General features: G+C 38.4%; 1 protein-coding gene across 3 annotated transcripts in view; it reads left to right on the plus strand.

Moving 5' to 3' along the window:
• ROBO2 (roundabout guidance receptor 2) overlaps positions 1–26,604 on the plus strand; it is a 1,014,282-nt gene that overhangs the window by 142,535 nt on the left and 845,143 nt on the right. The window contains exon 1 of one of the 3 annotated variants that reach the window (XM_064410928.1): positions 18,409–19,087. The exons of the other annotated variants lie outside the window; for them this stretch is intronic. Within the exon in view, the coding sequence (XP_064266998.1) occupies positions 18,967–19,087 (121 nt within the window). The 5' untranslated portion in view covers positions 18,409–18,966. Of the gene's footprint in view, positions 1–18,408; positions 19,088–26,604 lie in introns of those variants that run through there. 3 annotated transcript variants of the gene reach the window in all.

The following is a 26,604-nucleotide window of genomic DNA, read 5'->3' on the forward strand; positions in this document are numbered from 1 at the left end:
TTAATCCTCCAGATCATGTTGGCTTTTCTTTATGTAGTGCCTCTCCTGTTGGGTCTCTCTGCATCATTCTTATGCAAAGCAAAGAACAGGAGAAAGAGATCAAAGAACAAAAACCAAGAAACTAGATTGATTATGTAACCTGAACTTTGAAAAGTGGTTAACTGAAAGATTTCCATTTTTTTTAAAGTTTCATTTCATTAACTCTTCTACTGAGTATATTTTTATTTCCTTTACATTTCTAGCATTGTGAATACCTGGGGGTGAACCCAATAGAATTGTTACATCTTTTCATATAATAGGATATGACATGATGCAACTGGATACAGTGCCTGAAAATAGCAAGATACAATACATTGCAGAAGGCATTTGAAAATTCTGAGAGCACTGCAGGTAGAAAATAGCCAATTTGAAATCTGGCACGTGCATGTCTTCATTTTTACTCTCTAATTATGCCATAAACAAGCCTAATTCTTGATAGCACTTTGAAGTAGCTGGCAATTATTCTTTTCAGACTAAAACATTACCTTAGGCAGCAAGAACTTCTCTTCTTCATACATCAACATGTTATTGTGTTAATATGCTTATTATTGTACCATTTTGATTGAAAATGCTAATTATGATTGTTCTTGAACTTAATGTGATTTTTCTGGCTGACAGTGACCATTTAATAAATGGAAACAACTTTTCACTACAAGAGCTATTAGTGTTTAAAAGGGAACTGCTCTTCATTTTCAAAGAATCCTAATATTACTTCTCTGGAACAAAATCTTGCCTTATCATACTTTTAAAGACACTCTAGGAGGGTGCGGTTATCCCCAAATAATCACACTGGTAGGGATTGAAAGGCAGTTTGTTCAAAGAATAATCAAGGAAAAGAAAAAGTTCATAAGTAACAACCCAAGGGACAAGGTTAGAACTCTAAAACTATTCGCCATCAAAAAAAGAGAGCAATTGATAATCCATCCCACCTGGAAGCAAAACTAGTGTAGAAATCAGTGTAGACAAGTCACATTTTTGCAAAAGCAAGACTCAGCTGTGTGAACTGATATTTTTGGCTAATATTCATAAAGTTGAATTTGTGCCTAGCCCATTGTTGAGAAGTTTGCCATTGATGTTTGTATTAATTATTTTGCTATGGCAGATTAAATTGTGGCATTTGGCCTTTGTGAGGGCAAGAAGGGTCCTCTGGAGTTAAGTTTTGCTCTCTGAAATCAGAGATACCACCCTAATTAAACACATGGGAAGTATCTTTCCAATCTCATTTAGCATTATGATTTCAGTGTCCCCCTTAACCCACAGCATAATTAGTTATCATTAGGAGCCATATGCTCATGTTTCATGCTCAGTCCTCTGAACAATGCACATCCTGCAGGGCTTCCTAGTCTTCTGCCCTATCCAGGTATGTGGAGGGGATGCTGTTGGAGGGGTGCATCTTTCTGCCTGGAGGAAATTAGTTTGGGGGAAATACTAATAACGAGAAATGCAGTTACAGCCCTTGGTGGGTAAAAATGTCAGCAGACTGTGCACCTCTGCTCCAATCTGATGAGATCCCACTTGGAGTGTTGTGTCCAGCTTTGGAGTCCTCAGCACAAGAAGGACATGGACTTTTTGGAGCCAGTCCAGAGAGGCCATCAAGATGATCAGAGGGATGGAGCAGCTCTGCTACAAGGAAAGACAGAGAATTGGGATTGTTCAACCTGGAATAGAGAACTAATGTGGCCTTCCAGTACCTGAAGAAAGCCCACAAGAAAGATGGAGAGAGGCTATTTACAAGGGCCTGGACTGATGAAACAAGTGGGAGTGGCTTCAAATTGAGAGTAGGTTTAGTTTGGATATCAGGAACAAATTCTTCCCTTTGAGGCTGATGAGGCCCTGGCAGAGGTTGCCCAGAGAAGCTGTGGATGCCCCATCCCTGGAAATGTTCAGGTTGGATGGGGCCCTGAGTAACCTGGGATAGTGGAAGATGTCCCTGACCATGGCAGGGTGTTCCAACAAGATGATCTTGAAGGTCTCTTCCAACCCAGGCCATTCTATGATCAGCAGGGTAGAGGAGGAAAAAATGGAAGAAAATAGTTACAAACTTTTATGGATGGGCAAGACAGACTGGTGTTGATCTTGCATGGGAGAGGCTATGCTGGGCAAGAGATTCTTTGGTCAGAAATCGTTGCTGTAAGGCTAGTGGGAGTTTGGGGACAGAAGGAATTGGTATGAGCATAGAGAAGATGAAAAATGCGCTGTTCAGCTAAAAAAGAATACAGCAGCTGCAGGCCCATGATCACAAAGAGACTGAAGTTCACGCTGCTGGAGATCTGAGTAGTGCCCCAGCAGGGTCCTCCTCTCAGCATTGATTACAAAAGGAGGTTTGGGCCAGGAGGGTCCTAATTTAGACCTCTCATGCAAATGTTGAAATCTGCCAGGGGTTTCGGGGTGGAGTCTTGCTATTTCTGGTTTTGTTCAATCTTTGTGCAATACAGCACCAGTCTGGGTTTCTAAACTGTGATTACTGTTCTAAGTATAAATAATAATAATGGTTCCTGCTGTCATTTAAGATATATTGCAAACAATCTAAGGGCTTCAGTTTCTCCTTGATAGGAAAATGTGCACCATAAAGTAATACCATGCATAGGAATAAAAAAATATATTTTAAAATAAATTAATCCATATTTAAAATAAATTATGCTGTAACTCAGCAAATTTTCGATAACTGCAGGAGCAAGATATCTGGGACACTTGTGGGATATTTTAGCTTTCCTGTATTGCATATTTTCAGTTTAATACGGGTTATCAGTGCTTAATAAATGCACTGCTATTAGGTCTTGGGTGTGTTAATTATTGGCTGCATTTATTGCTACTTATATTTTTCATATTTGATTGTGAGTGAGGACCTCCTGGGACTGAGGGTGTGGTGAAGTCACCTAGTGATACCTAACTCCAGAGGAATTAAGGATTTCCAGGTCTCACCTTGTGAAAACTTCTCTTTGCTCGGACTTGCTTGAATTCCCAGCTTGTATTTTTGCCTGGGATTCTTGCCACGAGCGAGTGGTTAGATCAGCAGCCAGACCTCGCCCCCAGCACCTCCTCTGGTGGCCCCTGTGCTGTCACATTTGGTTGTTCTCTGCTGCTGCTGCCCTGAGCACAGCCCTGGTGGGGTCAAGCAGAAGGGCTGGAGAGGGACAGCTGTTACCTTCATGGTGTCACAGCATCCCCCTGAACCTTTGGAGAACACAAACACACTTCCTTCTCTTGCCTTTTAATGCACAAGTTTAGCATCAAGGCCTGGCATTCTTGTGGGTTTTTAAGGAATATTCACTTAAGTATGGATTGGTTTTCAGACCTACAGTAAAGTCAAATATCCTGTGTATCACTATACCCAAGTGCATTATGTTGCATTTTAGAGTATTTCAAATGTTTTTACTCTACAAGAATTCAATTCATCTCCTCTTAGAAAAGGAAAGAAAAGAAAATAAGTGTACAAGGTCTAGGCAAAGATACATAGGATTGCACAGTGTGTGCAATTTTGCTTCTATTTATAAAAAAAAATAAATTTAATATTTGATACATGGAAATTTTTATTACCACAAAAATTCTCTGATATTCCCTCCAAAAGTTTTATATATAAATGTCTCTATATGTGTATAATCTCTACAGTTCTATAATAAATGCACAGTGTAGTATTTGTTCTAATTAAAATATAAAGATGTTTTAAAATTCCTTTAAATGAAGAAAAACCCCCTCTTAATTGGTTAGAACAGTTGGCACATGACAATAGTTTATCTGGTATGTTATATATATGTCTGCTCCAAAATACATCTTGTGGTGTTTTAGTTGTGGACTATTTATTTATTTAAAGGTCTCCAGGGAGATGAAAGAGTCTGAAAACTGTGTTGTGATTTCCCTCTTTGGTTTTCTCGGGGCATATCAGCTGTCATGTTCTCTTCTACCCACCAATTTTGGAAAAGGTGATGGAAAACAAAGATTTATTAGGGAGAGGAGACATGGAGCAACCCACCGGGGCATGGTAATCTACGTCACAGGTGACTCGTGATGGGAGTACTCTGCCAGGCTCATAATTTCCTTCTGAATCTGAAATGCCATCATATCCAATTTAAGACAATAAAATGGAGCTGTATACAGGAGCATCTTGTTGCCAAAGTTAAGATCATGGGTGACATACAAGTGTAGTACCAGCAATATGGCTTTCTACAGAGCCTCATCCCACCTGGCCTTGAACACTTCCAGGGGTGGAGCATCCACAGTTTCTCTGGACAGCCTGTGCCAGGGCCTCACCACCCTTGCAGGAAAGAATTTATTCCTATTTTTTTTTTATGGTGAACCTGGCTCCTTCTGTATTAATATCTTAATTTTTTGAATTTATACTATAGCAAACCCTAAAATGGAAAAATCTTTTAACTACCACTAAAATCAGTATTTTTATGTAATTTTCTTGGAAACTGCACCCGTTACATTCTTTCTCATGTGGCTGGCATTTCAAACACGAGCATCTACTCACGATTAACTACAAGTGCTGTAAGGGATGATTCTAAAAGTCCTTTCTTGCCTTAAAATCTATTCATTGGAATAATCAGCACATGGGCCTTATAAGCCTTTAGGATTGCTGCAGCAATTTGCATACTTAAGAAATGCTGATAATATGCACTGTAGTGTGAAGATACCAAAGACTTAGATTAACCATTTTAAAAGGTTTTGCATTGTTTGAACACTGCAGTCTGCTGTAAGTATGCCTGAAATTAGGGCACTCTGCTGTGTAGGATAAGGTGGCAACATCATTTTATCTCAGGCTCTGGGCTGAAGTAAAGCACATATCCTTAAACAGGTCACCTCCAACAGTGAATATAAACTAACTCCTAAATTGTTCATTATAGAGCTGACAGTCTGATTTGCGTTTATCATGCACTTGTTAATCTGTGTCCTTAAATGAAAGCTGTGCATGGATTTTGGGTAAAATGCTTTGCAGCTAATGGCAGGGATTGGTTTCTAAAAGCCCTCCTCTAAATCGTGGCTTCAGCTACAAACTGCCAAAGTCTTTAGCTCAGTTTGCATCTCAGCTGCTTGTTTGTAAACTGCCCAGTCTTCTTTCATGTGTCGTGAGAAGGAAGCCTTAAGGAACTAAAAGTTGTGCAGATACTTTGATGATAAAAGCTATATAAATATGTAGATAGATTAACATATGGAGGAAAATGGCATCTGCTCTGACAGTGATAGGAGTTAAGAGCCAAAATCTGACAAGTGCTTATTAAAGTATTTCTACCACTACCTTATTGCAAGCTTACAGGAAACATCTGCTTACAGTTTGCATTTTTATTCATCTTACATAATTCTCTGTTTTCTGAAGCGGCCACATGGTACTGTTATTTTATTTACATTTAGGCTAAGCAGACTTTTCATCTGGAAGTCTTATAGGTACAGCAAAAGAGTTTGTTCATCATTATCTCCAACTTGTATGCAGTCTGCTCTACAATATGTGTGGGTGTGTTGTGTTTGGAGGGGTTTTTCTCCCCCCATGGAAAGTGCTATCATTATTTTGAAAATTCAGCCATGTTATTTTACAGTGCTGTTTGTGCTCTGATATACAATAATAATCTCTTGTAAAGAACTACTGCTATTGCTGACAAATTAGCAGAATGCCATATTGTAACTATAAATAATGCTTGACAGGGATATTGATCCAAGGTTTCTGCTTACTTCCTTTTGCTTACTTGAGAAAGAAGCAGCCTAGGGATTTACCTAGCATTGCCTGTTGCCTCATATTGGAACAGAGAAATGCTCTTCCTCACAGAAAGCAGGAGTTTTAAGGGGTTTTTATTCTTCATGAGGAGCACTGGAACAGAGACTGAAATCTCCTCTGCAGTCTGAGACCCTCTACATTGGTCTGGCAGCTCAAATAGGTACTTCACAGGTGCCACCCATGGGTTTGTCAGGAACTGTGCCAAGCCATGGCCCTGACCGCTGGGCTGAGGAACATCTTCGTGTCCTCGGTGTAAGAGCAACACCTGAATTTGATTTTGGACTTGAGATTCAGTAAGGAACCATCAATGAGGGAGCTTAACAGGATGCTAAGAGCACTGCATCAAGAAACTCTGTGGAGTTGTGATCTACTCATGAGCTGTCCCTGGACCAGATGAAGTCCAGTTATCTATTGCGGTTCATTTTCTGAACTGTATTAATCATAAACTTAATTTTGGCTTGTAATTTACTGATTTGATTTGCTCTAGATTATTAGGGTTTGAAGGCCAAGTCAGATGCCATTTGAAAGCAGTTTCCCTTGATTTGCAATTGGATTTCTAAACTGACCTACAACCTTGCTAACATAATGTTAATGAACCACACGTGGCTTGCATAAGGAAAAATGTAAAAATAGAGATTTTTACAATTTTGTTAGAATAAGGTTCTTATGTTTAATTCTTTTTGACATTTAACTTTTACGAATCTTGCATATGTATACCTTTGGGGGAAATTACATCTCTTAATTTATAAATATCTCTAATCATGTAGTATCTCTCATTTGAGAAACTGATAAAATATCAGAGGAAAAAGTAGGCAACTGAGCCAATGCCATACTGAGAAATGTTACCTGTATTTTCTTAGTCCTGTGCCAGCTGTTTGAGGTACATGGCACTGGGTGTCTGTCATTTGATGTCATTATGGTGAAGAAGGGTTTCTTCATTTTAGTGAAGAAACACACTGTAAGATTAAAAAAAAAGTATTCTGTCTACTTTTTATAAATGCATTTAATAAATAGTTGCTTTAAAAAGATAAAAATAAATGTCCTTGATGGGGACAGGGGGATAGCATAGGATCAATTATGAAATCAAAGAATTAGTCGATGAGCTATAAAAGGAACAGAGGCTATTGAGGAATATCTGTTAGAATTCAGAATTGCTGCATGCAATCATAATGTGTATGCAAATTCTCTAAGTGTATAAGGAATTATGGCAAATCTAGTAATTGTTTCCTATCATTCTTAAACTCTATTTTTGTGCTTTTTAAAATTACTTAAAGTTGCAGAAGATGTATTTAAAAAGCCCCACCCTCTGCCAGCTGCACAAAGAGGTCACAAATAGTATATAATTATTGCTGAGCTAATTGCTGGGTGCTAACATACATATAGACATACAGTGTTCAACTCAGACATTATCACAATAGTGGACAATTAGGGCAAATTCAGTGACAGATGAAATGCAAATAGAATTTTTAAACCTAGTACTCTACCGGATTTTTAATTTTTTAATAATCCTAGAATAATTGTCACTTCTATCTTTAGCATTACAAATGCAATCTAAAAAGGATGGCTACTTCAAAATAACAGTTGCAATTTTTTTTTTTAAGACTATGCTTAAACTCAAAACTTCTTATTGTAAAAATAGTTTTGAGACACAGACAATGTGTTTTCTTCTATTTTTTTTTTTTTTTTGAAAGAGAGGTGAGGATTAGAAAGAAGCTGGTTTTTGGAGAACGTTCTGCTGTTTAATTCCCGACTTCAAACTATCTTCTTGAATTACCAATTTTGGTAAAATATGGAATTCTTTGAAATATGTCTTTTGATATTTTGTAGAAGTAGATTAATTTCAGAATTACTTATTTTTATGTTGAAATATCTTAAGCTGTAGGAGGGATAGATGAGAAGATAACATAATTAGAAGAAATCTATGGCAACAGTCTGTGCACTTCACGAAGCTTAAGGATATGATGTCCCTTCTCAAACTTTAAAAATGTTCTGTAGCAACATAGCAATGACATGAAAAGCCAACAGTCTCACTACATTTTTTATTTATGAATATTGTTAAAAAAATGTCAGAACAAATAAAAAAGTGTTCTTCTGTGCGTATTTAGATATGGATTTCTCATGGTTTTGTGTTCCAAAGAAGCAAGAGAATGGAGTCTCATCTTTGGGGTTTTGATGCAGGGGGTGCATGGCCCAGTTATACTTAAGCTTGAGAGAAATTGCTGCTTTATAGATGTATTCCATTTGGGGATTCATTACACATATTGGAGCTTCCTTGGAGCTTTAAAAGTCAAAGAACTCACAGGCAGCTAAAATCACTTGAAAAATATTTACATGGTGTGTGTATATTAAGGACTAAGAAATAATTTTAATTTTTATTTGCAGAGAAGAAGCAGAAAAGTCAGACAAAATAAAAGCTGAGGCTATGTTTAAAACCTGAAGATAGGTAAGGACAGATTTTGCTTCCTCAGGACACATCTGTACATGCAATTAAGAACAAGAACCTTAGAGAAACCTATTCAAGGAGCCCTTTTATGGCATCCAAAGACTCCAGCTCCTTCCCAACACCTGATTTCCCCTTGCTTTGCAAATCACAAGCAGTATGTCTTCAAAGCCTTCTACAAACTTCTGTTTGTTTCTTCAAAGTTTATGATTTATTTTTCACTCAATACAGTGGATGTGATTTATTGCCTGTTTCACAGAGGGAATGAGACTTAAATTGCTAAAGGTAGATGTGAGCAAAGCTGGGAGTAAGTGTGTGACGATTGATTTCAGGGATAAAGGGGAGTTTTATGGGGGCTGTCTCTGATAAGGCTAACTTTACCTGGACACAAAAAAAACCTCTTCTTTTCAATATGAGCTCAGAAGGATGGGCTTTGAATTGTAGAATTAGCAGTGAAAATGACACTGTGAGTTTTAAACTGAAGGTTGTAAGATAGATCTACATTCAGGAGAAGTTAGTGAGTGTATGCCACTTGCTTTCACAGATTTCATGTGGTTTTCAAGGCTGTCAGCCAGGACAGTGATTGGGGCTCTTAGTAAAAGGGGGAAGGAGAGGTTGATGAAAGAGAATAAAGAGGTGAAAGTCCAGCTTCTCAGAGGAAGAGCAGGGCTTGCCTTAGCCTAAATCTGAGACCAGATCAATTGCTTGTGTGACTCTTCCCATTAAATCCTCATGCAGGTAGGACCTGATATTTTGACTGATCAGAAACTCTGGAATAATTGCAATTCAGCATTTGTGACTTCTTGCCACTCTTCACAATCCAGTTTAAAAGGGAGAAGTGAGTTGGCACAGTATTGCAGTGTTCAGTGCCGAGTTAGAGAATCCTTTGCATCCCACTGCCCGAAGGAGAGCTTGTACAGATGTCAGGATTCAGCTGCCAGCACAACATCCCTCCAGTTCAGCTTGAGGCATGTGCAATGAAAGGGCTGCTCATGTCAGCACCCTGTGTTTGCCTGGGCTTCCTCTGGTGGCTGTCAGGGCACAGGCTCTGAGTTTAGCCTTGGCACTGTGCACTGGAGAGGCCTCTGGTACTCAGGAGTAGGTTTGTAGAGAAAACACACTTCTCAGGTACAAGAATGATGCTTTTAGCCATTTATGCTGTTCCTGATGAGACCCTGCATTCCTCACCTGAAGGTCGTTTTCTCCTGATAGGTGTATCTGTAGTGAGCTGTTTGAAGCCAGAGGGAACTGGCTCTGCACTGGGCAGAATTTCCATGCTGAGGGAGAGAGCAGAATTATTAGCTGTTAAACATATAGGCAGTGACCTTATTAAAATCGGTGTACCAGGAAAAGCTACTGAAGTGCACTGCCTTATTCATATAATTTAGGTACCTTAATGAAATATGTATATGTATGCAAATTCCCAGTTGTTTAACTCAACCCTGAGCAAGGTGTGGAGAGCAGAGATTGGATCCACTCTGTTGTCTGTGTGTGCAAGTGCATGCACACTTGTTTGACCACCTGGGCCTTGGAGGAGAGCTTGTTCTGCCTTCTTGGGTGGTGGTCAGCTGCTGTGCTGGCTTGTCTTTGGAAGCTGCTCTGTCTTACAGTGCCATGATAAATTACAGCCCTTGCTGATTATCTGCTGTCACCTGGCCCCTGGTCACCGAAGTGAAACCAATGAAAGATCACATTTCTTCCTACTGTGCTGCTATAACACATCCCTACAATGCTGTAGGCAAAACCCTCGTTATAAATTGTTTTATTCAGTCATGCTTATAATGCCACCTCTACTAAGTCTGCAGCACAGGATATCCAGGTAGAGAGGAATAGCCCAACTCTAAATTTGCTCCACATGTTTGACTCTCTGATAGCAACAAAAGTTCTTTTCCTCTTTGATTTTTTTTCCTTTGTTTGTTTGTGTTTAACCAGGCACTGGTTTTGTACAACTCATCTGAAAGCCACTTTCAGTCAAAGGTTTATGTAGTTGTTTAGTAATGCTAATTGTTTGAAGAGAAATTCATTCTTATGTGCTGAATGAGAGTGGAAGGCAGTTAGCTATAATGACAAAAGCCATCATAGGAAGAGATTATGCTTTTATTACAAAACCATGCTTCAAGTGTGGCCTCAGACCAACATGAGATACTCTGACAATGGTTTGGCAGGGTGGGGTTGTGGATAAGCTTATCTCAGAAGAGGACTTATATATCAATTTTTCTCAATTCATGAATAATAAGTTGTATTTGCTAACATCAGACTGAACAGACTGAGGCTAGGATTATAGCCTTGCTAAGTTTTTTTGCCATGTGAATCGGCACTGTTAATAAAAATTTCTGCATGCCAGATGATGCCCTCATTTATACCCAATTCCAGTGTGTGCACCCTCTGCCCTTGGTTATAGGCCAGTGGGCTTGGTCCTGGCATTGAAATGTAATTATACAGCAATTCCTGAGGTACAGTCCAGTTTGTTTCTCTAGTGCGAGCTCTGTAGTGCTAATAAAAGTAAAAAAAATAAAATGAGTGAATGAATGAATGAATGAGTGAATTCAGGGTTGTCTGTGGTGGTTGAGGCAGATGAGGTGTCTTGCAGTAGCTGTGTCTATGTTTCATCTGTGAACATTTGACCTTTTCCTGCTGCCTGCTGCACGACCTCCTTGCCTGATAGGCTGTTTCCCAAAAATAACCCAAGACTGGACCTAACATACGCAGGTACCTGGACTGTCACATGATTTGGGTTTTTCTCCTACTGTAACACAGCTGGGCAGATACAGCCTATAATTACTAAGTGCAAATATCTTTTATCACCAGAACACTGTAAAATAGGGGGTTTGGTCTTATTTTACAGACTAGATAAAAATATATTTCTCAATATCTGCACCTGCAATAAAAATGAGGAAAGAAAGAATTAATGTAACACTTGAACATAGCCTCAATCAGTAACTGGTTTTGCACTGCTGTAAACAGAAATAGTTTGAATACATAAATTGCAATTGTGCAAATATTTTAAAAGCAACAGCAGATACCTGCTTAGCAGGCATCTGTATAGTGTTTATCTCAGTATTCCAGACAAATGCTGATTGTACAATACTTGCTGTCTCTCAAAAACACAGATCATTACAGAAATTCTCTAGTTTTCCTTTATATCCAGAAAATTTAGTAAATAATAGCTATATTTTAATAAGCACTAGAAAAAATACTCTCTTTTTAAAAAACTCTCAAAAGTGCCAGGCATTTGTCCTGTAATTCTTGGATTGTCCTGTGCAGGGCTAGGAGCTGGACTTGGAAGATCCTTGTGGGTTCCTTCCAAATCAGGATATTCTAGGATTCTGCTATGGAAGCAGGTGTGTCACAGTTGCTATCTTTTGCCATGTACACATTTATTCTTAACATGAATGTGGTGGGCAAACAACCCAGCCAAAATTGCCAAACCTTCTGCCTTCGTTTGCAAATAGATTGCAAGGCTGGGGCTCCACAGAAAAATAATCCCAGTGCTTAAATCTGCAGGTTTATGAGCACTGTGGCATTTTGGCATGGCTTTCACATTGACAGCTTGCACCCTTGTCTGGTAATGGTTGGTATTTTTGATTTTTTACATGGAATCCCAGCTGACCAATGAGTTTCTTCACCTGAGCACTGCAGAAGTCATAGATAGAGCTGTGGAGTCACTGCTGCACCTTTTGTCTTGAACGTGTCCTCAGGGAAACTTCAATACACCATAAAAGGAAAAGCAAGCTAATGTCTTTAATAACTGCAATTAGTCAGAATTTCATTGTTTCAAGTCACCTGAAATGTGACACCTTCAGCAGCACTGGAGGCATCCTGAGCATAAAACCAGCTGGATCAATATATGTTCAGAGAAAGCAGATGTATCTCTTGTCACGGGCAGTATTTCTTGAATGATCTCTGTTGCATCTTGGTTCTCCTTTCTTTCTGATCTGAAATTTCAGTTCCCATGTAATTCCATTTTCCAGTAGAGCTTGTCTTCTTCCCTCATCTTTGTTATATGGAGATATCAACCTTCTATTACTTAGCTTGCCTTCTCCATGTTTAATTTCTGTCGATTACATCCAGAGCTGTTTGATTGACTGGTGTTAGTCGATTCTTCCTAATGGGGCTACTGGGTATTGCAATGCCAAAGCACTTCAAAAATTCATTGGAAGCATGAGCAGAGGACCAGATTAGTATTGTGTAAGCTGTTCATAGTGAAATTTAAAGTGAATATGTCTAAAATACTCCCAAATAAGTCAATAAACTGGAAAACATACAAAATATTTGAAGCTCTCTTATATTAAGACCTATTTTATAAATGAAATGTGAGCTGGGAATATATTTTCCCATGAATAATAACTTGAATTTGTTTATTGAAAAATCAGAGCCTTTAAGTGTCATGGAAGGTGGGTTATGATCCCTGTGTGTATGAACTGGTACTACCAGCCTTTCAGCTTTGCTCTTTCTTCATCATGGCTGTTAGAAATACGCCTGCCAAAAAAAAAATTTAAGAAATTGGTATGACAGTTGAAAGTATTTGATGAAACATTTTCAAAGTATAACTATTTGCTTTACTTACAGTTTGTGAAAATAAATCTTGGCATCTTTTTGAGCTGCGAGTTGCTTTGCCCTCAATTAATCTCTTTTCCCCCCTCCTGTTGGACAGGTATAATGTGCCAGTATTTTCATAGTTGTGTTTTGGATAAATGCTCTCTCGGTAGGAAATAGAGCAAACTAGAACACAATAAGATAACATATAGTAGGGTTTTCCAATACTAGAAAAGAGATAAATTAGACCAGAATTGTTTGCTTTTTCCATTTCCCCTTTGTCAAAACCAGAAATGTATTTTCAGTCTGTAGCACAAAACACAGTAAAGTGTCTCATTAGTGGTTTTACCTCCTGTTGTGATTTATGACTTCATATGGTATTTTTCTTACCAAAGCAGCTCCTTGGGAAACAGCATGTGTATGTTGCTTAAAAATTTGTGTTCTTTTAAAATAAATAATATTTATTACATATTGTTAAATATGGTTATATATATTTTGGTATATTGCAGTTAAATTATATGGATAGTTTTTTTTAAACATACATAACATTTTTTGATAGGTCATGTTTAGCAATTACATTTCAAAGTAACACTGTAGCATCTTGTCAGTGTTGAAAGCATTTAGAATCTTTGCATTAGATATAGTTAATAAGATTTTCCAAGTTAAAAATTTTATTAAAAATATTGATAAAGCTAAAAGTTGGCTTTTTTTCCATTGTTTACCAAGTATCTAAGCAGTTTTTGGTTGCCTACAAGCTCCATCAAGCAAATTTATACTTTTTGAACCAAAACTCTGAGTAAGACTGAAATAAGTACTAAATTCAAAGTGAATTATTATAACTCCTAGTATACTTAAATATAAACCTCCTATAAATCCTGATTGATGAGTGCAGAATATTATGAAATAAATTTCATCTACTTCTTCATTCTACATAATATAATTCGCAGAGTATTGGAAAGGCTTTAGACGTCTAAGCATAAACAAGAAATAACCCTCAGTATAGAAATGTGAATCTTGGACTTATTTTCCTTTTTTTTATTGATGTTTCTTTTACTGCACTAAAGCAGCTATTGTAGTGTATTGCTATGCATCAAACCTGCACGTTTTCTTATTCAAGAAACAAAGGTACTGGTTAGTTATGAAGCAGAGGGACACCCTTTTGTGGGTCTTTATTGCCAGCAAAAACCAAAAAAACACGTAGTGTTTGGGGACTGGCATGCAGTGATAGTCAGAACATCTTTGGTTATATTCATAGCCAAATTCTATTTCCCCTATTTGGAAGGGGGAATAGAAATGGTTTTTTCACAATGCCTGCAATGGTAGTGCAGACTGTGCTCTAGGCAGGCACTGGTGTCTTAATCCCTGGAAATCACGTGAATTGGAAGGAATTTCAAATATGTTTTTGATTTAAGAAGCCTCTGTATTTATTTGGCATGGTATTATGTTATAAGTATCCTAAAATGTTTCTTCCATTGGTGTCCGTGGCTAACAGAAATCCCCAGGAGCTTTCCACAGATATTTAGAATGCCCTAAGCTGAAAGTATTTAAAATCAAAACAATTTTCATGCCTACAAAGAACTGAATTAATTATGGCCCAGAGCAACTTGGACCTCTGTTTATGATGAGGGAGACAGAAGAAAAATATTCTTCATGCCTTCAATGAAGGATGTGATATTTCTATCTTGTTGTGTTTGGTGTTGATTATATTCCTTTTGCAAAGTTCATTTAGTCATGGCCATTTTCATGCTGCCAGACTGTCAGACTATTTGGGATCTTTGGGATGAGGAAGAAGGAGAGAGGTAGGAAAAAATGAAATATTGGTAACTTGTAATGGGTAGGTAACTTTGTAAGGTAACTTCTGTCTCCATTCCTTCTCATCTTAGTCGTGACTATCTAAACAGTCATTTCTATCTATTTCTGAAAGCTCTGAATTTTTTTATTTTGATAGTCTAATGTTCTGAAATTGGAAGAATGAAGGCTGCGAATCTTTCTGAGCTTCTCCGAGTGTTAAGACAATTCTATAATTAAAAAGTGCCAGGATATACAATGAGAAGTGCCCAAATGCTGGGTTGGATGGAAGCATTATTTTATGACGTTACTGGAGGATCTTGAGGAAGTTCATAACCTTCCCTGTAGTGAAGTGGAATCTGGATGGCAAGTGAAAGGGCCCAAGAACATATCAGTAAGCAAGCAGCCAAGGCTTCTGCCTGTGCCTCCTACAGTCTGAGAGCAGCAGAGCTCTCCAAAATGTAACCTTTACAAGACCATGTTGCTCAGGGCTCTGATATTCAAGCTTCTGTGAAATTGTTGTTGCTATTTATTCAAGCCTGAGGGTTTTAACCAAGTGCTCATACCAGCAGCCTTTTGTGCCTGATATAGATTAGTAAAAAGAAGGAAAATATGGAAAGGAAGAGTGACCAGATAGGTGGTTATACCAACTACAGATTATACTAACTTGGACATATTTTTTCCTGAGTGTCTCACTAGTGCTTTGTTATTTAGGTTGCTGGTGTACAATGCCTCTGAGTAAACATCCTACCATTCTGTTAATTAAAAAGAACCTCTGTATTCATTAATGTTGTAGACATTTATAAGCATAACTTCAGCTTAATTGTAGCTGCTGCCCTTTGGCTTCATGGGCAGAATGAGGGAGAGAATATACAATTGCTTATTCATCCTGAATGCTGCGGGCTTTTCTCTTGACTTCATCTCATAAACACTAAATTAGAACTGGATATACTTAAGGTGAAGGCAGCAAGGACAATTGTGAGTGTAGGAATCTTTGGTCTGAGAAATTACTTTTTTTACTGGAGTAAGTTGTATGAAGCGTATTTAGGTTTATTATTTAAACCATAATATGAGAAAAGATGAAGAGGATTTTTTTTTAATGATGAAAACACTACATGATCTCAATAAATTTGTCAAATATACTTTTCAAAGAAATAAGAGGAAGTAATTAAACATGTTGGACTCATTGCTAGGACCTATGGGTGTGGAGAAAAACATAAATGAGTCAAAAAAGGAACTAGACAATCATCAGGGACATTTATCTGACATGGGATTGTTTTGCCTCTCGTAGCTCTCAGAGGAGTTTTTGCTGTAACAGTAATAGACATAAAGGTGGTTACTTTTTAATAGACATAGACTGGTTACTTTTCTTTCTGTTTCCACTACTGCACACTCAAAGCATAAAATAAAATTCCAAATCAGTCATTTTACATCTCTAAAACACGATGCTGACTTAAAAATCATTATACTTGAAAGAAAAATAAATGTTGGGTTTATTTTATTTGTCTTTCTGATGTTACATCCCACAAAGTTTGTATAGTCTTTCTTAAAACCATATCTTTCCTCTGGAGGCATTTAAACTCTGGAAAATTGAAATTCTTATGAACCTGGAAATGAGGACATTAAAAAGCCCCACTGAATTTCATAAGAAAGGACAACGATTTTTCTATGTTTCCTTGAAGGTTTGCTTGCTCACTCCTAATATAATTCTAAGTGGATTCAAAAGCTTACTTTTTGTAAAAAAATGCAGAAAACCATCATCAGAGTGGAAGTCTGGGCACTTCAAGCATTAGACTGAATTAAGCACAACCATGACCAGCAGCAGTGGTGGTTTTCCTCAAGCTCCTTGGTGGTCCTGCTGTATCACCTGAGCTGCTACTCAGGCAGTGCCTGATCCTGCTGAGCTGCTGGAGGCTCATGTCAGAGCTGGCAGAAAGTTGACAGGAACTCATCACACCTTCCAAAAGCCACTGGTTTCATTAATGCTGAGAATAGAAGATATCCAGGCTGGGTTGAATTCTTTTACAGTAAGGGATCAAGAGGGTATTTTTAAGGATGCCTGCCACCTTTGGGAACAGTTTTCCCCATAGCATCTGACTTACTCATGGGTAGGGGTAGAAACAGGATAGTGTGACAAACTTTCAGGGGATGATAAGATTTGAAAGCAAGACAGAGACTGAAGAAAGTACATGGGAGGTACAAGTGACATAAGGCTGCAGAGAGGGCCAAGACAATGATCTGTAAAAAGTTCTGAGGTGTGGCTGGTATTGTCACATGTTTTGGACATTGGAGGTATTTGCTTTCTGATCCAAAATTTTTAATTTGCTTTATGGTACCCGAGGAGGGTGGGACTGTGGGTTGTTTAGTTTAAGGTTTTCTTACTGTCCGGATGCAAAAATTATGAAAATTCTGTGAACTCCTAAGTTATTTTGGTTCTTTAACACATCACATGCTGCTAGCAATCCAAACACGAGTGTCTGCCTGCCTCATTTCAGTAACAGTTGGGACAGAAATACAAGAAACAGTGTTTTAATTATTAGCAATGAGACTGGTGATCAAGAATGGCTTGATGGAGAAATTTATCAGAAGCCACAGCTTAGTGACTCTATGTGACAGATACTGACCTAATTTTTTGGCAACTAAGAGCCATAAACATCATCCTTGATGTATCAGACTCAGCATCTGGTAGGCTGTCTTATAACTTTTAAAAATTAATGCACAGAAGGATAAAGAACTGTACATCAGCATGTGTTTGTTTTCTGTCTAAATGCAAATGTTACATCCTCTCACAAGCCCATAAATACATTGTAGAACTTAAAAATAAAAGATCTGTCATCATTGATATGGTCGTGGTGAAATCCCAATATTTCCTTGTTTTTGATATTACATGCTGTTTGTTTTAAAAAAAATCTCTGAACATATATCAGATGTTCATGATTGTCTCCACCAGCCAAAATATCATTCTTTATTCAGATGAATAAGCAAGGCTTTAGATTTATTAATACCATCCTTTTAATGTTGCACTGAAAAGGGCATCATGTCTGCGGTTGAAAATGTGATAACTTCAGGGAATTTGTGACCATCGTTGCTTTGTCATTCTAAAGACATTGATTTTTTTATTTATATTAATCTACAGCACAAGGTTTGTGGCTCATTGGTTTGAGTACTGCATGCTTATAAAGAAACAACAAAATGCCAGACTGTAGATGAATTCAAGGTTTTGGGCACACTTAAGCAAGTACTGGGCATCTCAAGTCTGTATAAGCAGTCTGAATGTCAGGAATCTTTCTCAGAGTACCTGTCATGAAAATCCAAAATTTTGCACAGAAAGTCTTGTGTTTGCTGATCCAGTATCAGCAGAGTCAGTTGGTATCTTAAATACAAACATTTGGAGATGTAGGTAGTAGCTCTATTATTTCTGTGGCAGTAACACCTTTTAAAGGGAAAATTCACTGCAATCTATAATTTTGAGAATATGTGCACTACTGAATGTCCCCTTTCTCTTTCCTTCCCTCTCCACCCTGTACTCCCGCCCCCTGGATTTTGGAGATCCTAAGGATAGGCAGTGTGAAAATATAAAATGCATAGCTGCTCTGTGCAGTGAAAAGATTGCTGCTACTCCTAAAGATTTGTTCTTCCTGTTTGCTCCTTAAAAAAAAAAAAAAATCAAAACACGCAGGGCTCTTCCCATGCAATAAATCAGAAATGCTGCAAGCAGTTAGTGTGTTGAAGCTTGCATTTTAGTTTAAAATGTGAACTAAAGCCTTAAGAAAATGCAGTGAAAAGTCCTGAGCAGTGGCACAGTGCAGAGCAGGAAATCTCCTGCACACAATAGAGATTAAATGCTCCCTGTGCATACTGTATTCTGCTCAGCCCTCTGCGTTCGGAGCTGGGACCGTGGCAGTCGTTATCTCCAGCAGGTTCCTTGGTGATTTTCAAGCCCTGCACTACCTACCCAAGTGGCAGTGACACCAGCTTTCACTGAAGCCTTATTACTCTTAAAAGAGCAATTTGGTTGGTTGCACAGCTATTAGGATCAGACAGTCAGGCTTAAAGCTGTCAGTACAACTGCTTCTCATCTTTTTTCACAATCCTGACATCTTTTCTCTTTTCTGCTGGACACAAGCATTACTGTATTTATCATTTTCAATCAAGCTCACGCTGCAAGCTGAGGAATATATTCCCACAGAAACCAAAGTGAGGAGCAGAAATTATTTTATAGCTGCTGTAGTAGCAGCGGTGCTGGCTGCATGTTGTGTGGGAGAAATCGGATCAGTGAGAAATGTGGCTTTCCTCAGGGCTACATCATTGAAAAATTACTTCAACGTCTGAGAGGAGCGAAGCTACTCCTTGCTCTAATTTTTCAATGATTAATCACTCTTCCCTAAGTAAATACAAAGTGGGGGAGAAGATGTGATTTTTTTTTTTTTTAAATATTTTTTAATAACTTGTGGAAATGTTGTCATTGAAAAAGGGGAAAATCACTATGCTTGAACTTCTTTTCATTTTGATGTTGCTCTTCTCTGGACCAACCCTGAGCAAGCTTAGCAGGACCAAAGGCAAACACTGGAAGGGGGGTAAGTGGAAAGGAAAAGTTTTCTAATGGATGTTTGGGTAAGGTACTGAAAAGCTTTATTAAAAGTAATCTAAGGAGAATACCTGTGCTATTTTGAGTGACTCAGATTTCAGTTTGCTGTGTGGGCTTGCAGTAGGATGCTAAAAAGAGAGCAGGGAGTTTAATTTGTTTTCTTGTTAGTTTGCTTGGCTGGCTCTGTGTAAGGTATGTATTCCTTGCAGGAATTTTGCTTTGCATTGTACCATTAGCAGAATGATGTTTAGGGCCTTGATACAAATAAATGCATGCCATTTAGAAATTTAGTGATTTTTTTTGATTTTGAGAATTCAGATTGTTCTTTTCATTATGGAGCTTCTGGGACTCTTGTGGCTTTATTGAAAGTGATGTTACCCCTGTCACAGGGGGCTGCAATGTTGCAGAAGAAGAGAGAAAGAAAGCAAGAAGCCTATTTTGCGTGCAGAATTGTTAGTATGTGTGGTAAAAATGACTAGACAGACATTTTTTTAGAATACATGGATGTTGTAAAATGCACTGCCAGCAGCACTAATTGGCTGACTGGCTATGTCGGTGTTGATGTGTTAATAAAGATAAATTGCATTAACTTTATAGGAAAAAAAAACTGTGTTGAGAAAACACTTATGATTTTTGAAGGCAGTAATCCATTTTCCTCTTCTGTTGAAAACTGCTGGGAAAATTTACCCTGTGTGTGCTGTGAGCAGTTCACTAAATGTGCCTTTTCATAAAGTTCACTTTGTTTTGCTTCCTTGCATGACATTTGTTTATGGAAAACACGGGTTATTGAGGTCTCATAATCTAATATAGCTCAGTGAGCATAAATGGTATCTCATAAATATTTGGACTGAGGGACTGTGGATTGTAGACAGTTTGGTATTTTCTCCCTGGTTGTTTCTTGATGTTGCTGATTGGAGGCACCCCCAGGATTTTTTTACTTTTTTTTTCCCCCCTTACAAGTGTTGCCACAGCATGGTGTGTTTATCACAGCTTTAATAGCACTTCCAGTTTTTCTCTGCTGTCAGTATTGTGATCTGAGGTTAAAGAGTAGCATCAACATTAAAAAGAAGTTTTAATAATTTATCACAACATCTCAGCAGGAGACTCCTCCCTCCCCCCCTCAACATTTCCTTTTGTTGCATTTAATCTTCCACCTACTGTACCTTCAAGGGAAAAGTTGCAGCACACGCTTAACCTGGATTGTTAATGCAGCACATATATCTGAAAATTATTTCCTGGTCCTGTAAATCACATTATCACATGTATCTCACAGTGCTGCTGCTGGGTATCCTCGTTGCAAATTACAAGCTGTTATTTACTCTGGGCAGCATGACCTCTTCTCAGAGGTATGTGACTTAGGAATATATGTCACTGTCAAGTTCCTGGGATTTAAGAAATGCTGTTAACTTTTTTTCTCTTTCTCCCATTTTCAATTAAATCTGGTAAATGAGGACTGGATTGCTTTGGTCTCTTACCTACTCTCAGGCAGAGGCAAAGAGCTGAATTTTTATCACAGGTAGAAAATAACCTATGGACCTGACTGCAGAAAATATCTTAATATGGGCTTTTGCTGTTCTAAGAAGTGCTTTTTGCAGCTGAAACAAAATATAAGATACCTGTTTCAAGGAGGCTAAGAAGCAATTTGTCTTGTTTGCTCAGAGCTCTGAATCAGCAAAAATCTCGGCATCCCTGCTGTCCAGTGGTTTGTTTCATGTGTGATATTACTGTGAGTGCTGTGTGACTTGAAGAGGATGCCTGCTTTCTGAGGACAGCTCCAAATTCAGGATCTGTCAGAACACAGTTGTGTCATGTCATATAGTCTGAGCACTTCTGACCTCCAAAACAGAATGTGTGCACCTCCCCTTTCCATTAACCATTAAGGATCAGCTTTTGCCTATATCTCAGTGATGTGAGCTGTTTTTATTGGTGTGCTCATGGAATTCATGGTGTTGCTTGGTGAAAGGTCAGCATGCCAACTTCTCCACTGCAGCTCACTGGGAAGCCCATCCCAAATGGCAACAGAGATGTCTTTTATTCTTATTTTTACGAGATTCCAGACAGACAGAGATCTGCACACCAAATTCCAGCTCTGTTCAGAGGGGAAGGGTGAAGCTGGATATGTGCAGCTGGAAATGCATTGGATGACTCACAGTATTACCTATGCTGACATGAGTTGCATGATGGATAGACACAGCTGATTTAGACCATCCTCTGGTTCTTCCATACAGCATTTTGTTTCAAAAGTGCTGCAAAGTATGGACATGTTTGGAAAGTGTTGGTATCTGTGTAGGCTTTGTGTCTGTGTAGGTCCTGCTCATGATCAGTACAAGTTAATGAATATAGAAGATTTTCTGGTACAATTAATAAAAACTTCATTACTGAAGTTAGAAGCTCTGAGAAGACATTTTCTATGGTCCTTCTGTATAATTCTGTATTTATAACAAAACCAGCTCTTTTCACCTGTATTTTTCTCCTTGGAATTCACTAAAACCAAGAAAAATGGCTGCCCACAAACAACTAAAAGAATGGAATTATGGGTAGAAAACTGCTCCTGATTTAGTTGCAAGGTTGGGTGTCAGGGAGTGAAATGAGTCTTGCATGTGGGTCCAGAGAAACATAAAGATGCCAATTTCTTTTCTAGCTGTTTTTAAGTCTACATGCCAGAAAACCTTTCAGAATGATTCATTGGAATGCAGTCTCTAAATGTGCTTTAAACTGGGATTTATAAACTAATGATCAAGATAAACTGGAGTCTAAAAGCCAAACCTGGAAATACAAATCAATTGGAATTTCTTTTTCCCTTGAAGCTGAAATAACACACCATGGTTCAAGTTTAAGAATGATTTATAATACTGAGACAAAAAACTAGGAAAAGGAAAAGAAGATTAAGTATTGTTTTGAGTTTAACTTAAATCAGAAAGCAAATTTGAGGTGCTGCTAATGCCTACCCCCTTCTGAATTCTCCTGTTGAATTTATTGAATTTCTTCCCTTTTCCATATATTTTACTCATGTGTAAGGGGGGAAGGTTTGAGTGTGGATATTCCTTTGGATGTGTCCAGTGGCATCTGGGAGAATTTGTAGACTGGGAAGTAAGCTGTCCATTTGTTTCTAACTGTGTGGAAGGCTGTGTGACAGAGCTGCTCAGAGAGGGACAGTGGCACCGTTAGGACAGCCACCATTCTTGGAGGACATAAACCCCTCACTCATCTTGGAAACAACTCAGGCATTCCCCATGGGGGAAAGTTGTGCCCATTCAGGCTGCTGGGAAGCTTTGAAGAGTCTGACTCTGTGCAGGGTGGTCTCTGTGAGAGAATCTGGTCCTTTTGCCAGGTCAGCACCCACCCCAGCTGAGGGGTGGCAGACTGAGCCACTCTGGGATGGCCCTTGGGGTGAGCTGAGCCTCAGGAGGGGCACAGAGAGACTCTGTGCACGCCCCAGGGTGCCCTGGCACGAAAGTAATCTGTCAGCTGTGCTGGCAACACCTCCCAAGTGAAGAGAAGACTTTCAGGACTGGGGAGAGGAGCTGGAGATGAAAAGACTTCAGAAGGAAAGGACCAGACCTAGGGCTGGGAAATCCAGGTTAAAGAATGCCTTCTTCCCAACACTTTGCTTATTCACATCTCCTTTGTGCTTCACTGAAAGAATTTCCATTTTCAGAACTCAGAGTGACTTGATTTACTTATGATGAAACTGTAGAAATAAAAATAAAATGCAACCACAGGTCATCACCCCAGAGAACTATATGAGGGTGGTGCCTGTCCTTACTGTCTACAGGGAAGTGAAGCAATAATCTCTTTAATGACTAAATCAAAGTTTATTATGCAAGTGATCCAGCCTTATATTTCAGTTCCAATTTCAGCTCTACTGCAGTTTAATCATTTTTACAGCAAAAGTTACCAGTGTTAGAAATCTTAAGTGTCTCTGGCAAGGTGTTGCTGGTGGGGGTGATAGGAAGTTGTGAGCTTCAGATTCAGTCTCCCTATAGACTGAGCACATATTATTTAGGGTGCATGTAGAACACCAACACTAGTTTAAGTGTTAAATAAATGAAAGTAGATAGGAGGCATTTACATGGAGCCAGGTAGCCTGGATTTCAGTGTAATTGTGAGGCATGAGGGGTCTGGTTGGATATGAAGCTTTTGATGTGGTGGTTGAGTTGCAGCACTTGTAGAGCACAGCCAGCTGTGCTGGGATGATTCACTGTTTACTTTATGTTATTTTAAGCATAACACTTTATATAGTTTGCCATTTATCTAATTTAAGTAATTTATTTTATGTAATTTCAAGGATAAATGGCATGAATTATTTTTTCTATATCTTATCATGCTGTACAACTAACAGTATTTCTTAAATATTGAGAGATTAAATATGCTGCTGTGCTCTTTTACATTGGAAAAGCTTATGAAATGTTGACCAAAAGTTTCAGATTCAGGGTCCTAAAAGTATTTCCCTATGTTTTACAGAAGCAACCTGATTTTGAGTAGTAAGAAATTCACAATTTTTTTAACTTCAGAGGAAGCTCGATATATTTGAGGAGGTGGCTTGTGCATAGCTAAGGATCTAAAAGTCTAATTTTAGAAACTGAGTGCTGTAAGTGTGGATCGGCAGTTTTAGTTTGACTGCAAGTATATAAAGCATATGACTACACACAGTATGTGATTTGATGTACCAAAGGATGTTCTAATAGTTTTGCTTTGAAAAATCCTAAAAGGGGAAAGAGTATTTATTTGGATGCAGAGTGACTGTGAAATTAACTGGGTTTTATTTAGTTTTCTATTTTCTTTTAAGTCTGGATTTGGTCCTTATCTTATGAAACAAACAAAATTTTTGCACCTTCTTTAACACACTTTCTTCAGAGTAAAATCTGAATTCAGAAGGTCTCTGAGGATGCATAAGGCTTCCTGCACATATTTTGTTGGAATAAATAGAATATAAATTTATCTGTTTTTCATCTCTTTGAAGACATTTGAAATAATTTATAGAATTTTGGCAACCTGTATTTAGTCTCACATTTAGGCAGAGGCAAGGGAGATGGGAGCAGTGGAAAACTGAGCTTGTTGAGTGTTTTCTTCTCAGCTGCAAGGGAGGGAAAATGATGTGGCTTTTCCAGTCACAAGGGGAACAATGTGGGGGAAGTGTAACATCTACTTAAGAGCAGAGCAGTGCTGTCACAAAACTAAACAGCAGCAAATGAAACTGGGCTGGGGGAGTGTTTCCAGACACCATGGAGAAGGGGTTGCCATCCTTTGGCAGATGGAGTCAGCCAGGTTTTCAGTCTCCAACTTCCAAGAGTCCTGCCTGCAGGATCTCCCTCTGACTTTTCCACTGGTGCCAGTGCTCCTGCACATCTGCTGGCACCTCTGCTCAGGGAGCCCATCCAGGCAGGAACTGGCCAGGTAAGAGAGGATGGCATTCCTTTAGCTGATGTGATCCCTTCCTTTGCACACTCTGGGGTCAAAGGGGAGCTTGGTATAGAAGGGGCTATGACCACAAGGGAAGAGAAGAGAATCTGATCATGGTTGGATTTAGGGTAGTTCAAGTTGACACATAACTTCACCCTGCAGCTCCAGACTACCCAGGGAAAAAAAAAAAATTAATAAGGTGGCACCTTCCTTTGAATCCTATGTCCACATCCTGTGCCTGGAGTATTGCTTGAAGTGTTTGCTATCATATTAAAAAGTATGTTGATCAAACAGTTATAAACCAGGAGGAATATTTAAATAACACTTTACCCACCATGCACACAGGTTCCTCTCCTTTGGTTATTTGCTTCTTTTTTCTTTTTTTTTTTTTAACAGATTTTGGAGCAACCATAAAGCATCACTGACATCAGAAAACCAGCAAGCACAAGCATACTCTCTTTGTTTCTGTCCACAAATAAAATGAACACATGTACATTGCCTTTAGGTATTGAAAGAGCACAGATCAGATGTGCACTTTCAAACTGATGAATAGGCTTAAACATATGCAAGAATGACTGAAAAATTGTTATTTTGGCTTTCCCTTTCTACAAATTTTCAAAGAAAATATTGTTCATCAGTTAAACAATATTGATTTTTTTACTTCAAAGAGTGATCTAAGGAATACTCAGAGTACATTACTTTAAAGAGCCATTACTAAATAATCTCAGGAAAACTTCTTTCCTTAGTACATTCAGAAGTGTGGGGGCAGGGATGCATGATGCTTTTACAGATTAGTTTGTTTTGGTAAATGTTGCCTGAATCATCAAAAATGTAAAGCTCTTGCTGTTCAATAGTGAGAGTATCTTCAAAAGAAATTACTTTTTCAGTCATTTATATTTGAATCCTAAAATCTTGTTCTTGGTTGAATTGTGTCATGTTAGCTCTCATTCTAGCACTGATTTCATCCTACTGGGTTTGAAACTGCATCAGCCACACTAGCTAAACAGTAAAACAGCCTCATGGTTGCAGAACTATATTACGCAGAGAAGTGAAGTAAGAAAAAAAAATTTATAACGTTTTCTGTCAAAATCAGTGTTTTTCCATTACTGTGTTTCCTTGCATGAGCAAACTTAAAATAATGGAAAAAACAAGAGAGAGAAAAAATCCAGTTTTGTTTGCAGAGATGCTGATCACTCAGCAGAAGCTCCTAGTGACAAGGACTCTCAGTCCTCACAAAAATCAGTTTTGATATGCCTAAGTGCAGCCCTCCTCTTTGCTCTGGGCTCCTACATCCTCTGAATGCCAGCACCCTTCACAGCCTTCCTGTTCCTTCCAGCCTTAGGCACAACCCTGTGGTTTCCACACTCCCATAATTTGTGAGGAGACTCCACCAGGGAAATTCCTGCTGTAGTTCCAGGCATGGTCAGGTCTATGGTGGTGCAAATGAGAAGAAAAGTCTTCACTGTCTTTCCTATGGAGGAGGCTGGATAAGTGTTCTACAAAACACCACACATTGCTTTAGTTAACAATTAACTTTCTACCTGCTGGACTTTGTGTGTTCATTAAAAGTGAAATGCAGGATTTTGGAAAGTTTAGTGAGACAAAATTCTCAGATTTACCACACTGCTTGAGATCAGTGCCTCTGGCTTGGTAGTTTCACCTAGTTTGTAGGTCCATTGTACTGAGAGTGGAAAAACAGAAAAGCAGCACCCTTAGCTGTGTAAATAGGAGTAAAGGAGCAAATGGTTTACCCATGGTTTAGAATCTAATTGGGAGAAAAAATAGAAATCTATGTCAAGTATGATATAGGAAAATAAAAATGGAGAAAAATCCCAAAACACAAACTTTTTCTGAAAGTTAGAGAAAGTGTTTTTTGAGAGATATTAAAGGATTTTACTCTGTTTAATTATAGAAAAATTGGGGGACCAGTTTCATGCTATTTGAACATGTCACTAGCTTTCTTCTCCCATGAAGGTAAGTGTTCCTTAGCAATTTTAGAGAAAGCTGCTGCAGGATTGGATGACTGAAAACCAGTGGGAGACACTCCCAAAAAAAAAAAAAAAAAAAGTTGTATATTTCAAAAAGCACTCTTTAGTTATATTT

The sequence above is a fragment of the Passer domesticus genome, chromosome 2 (assembly GCF_036417665.1).
Source record: "Passer domesticus isolate bPasDom1 chromosome 2, bPasDom1.hap1, whole genome shotgun sequence".
In the NCBI taxonomy this organism is placed as follows: domain Eukaryota; kingdom Metazoa; phylum Chordata; class Aves; order Passeriformes; family Passeridae; genus Passer; species Passer domesticus.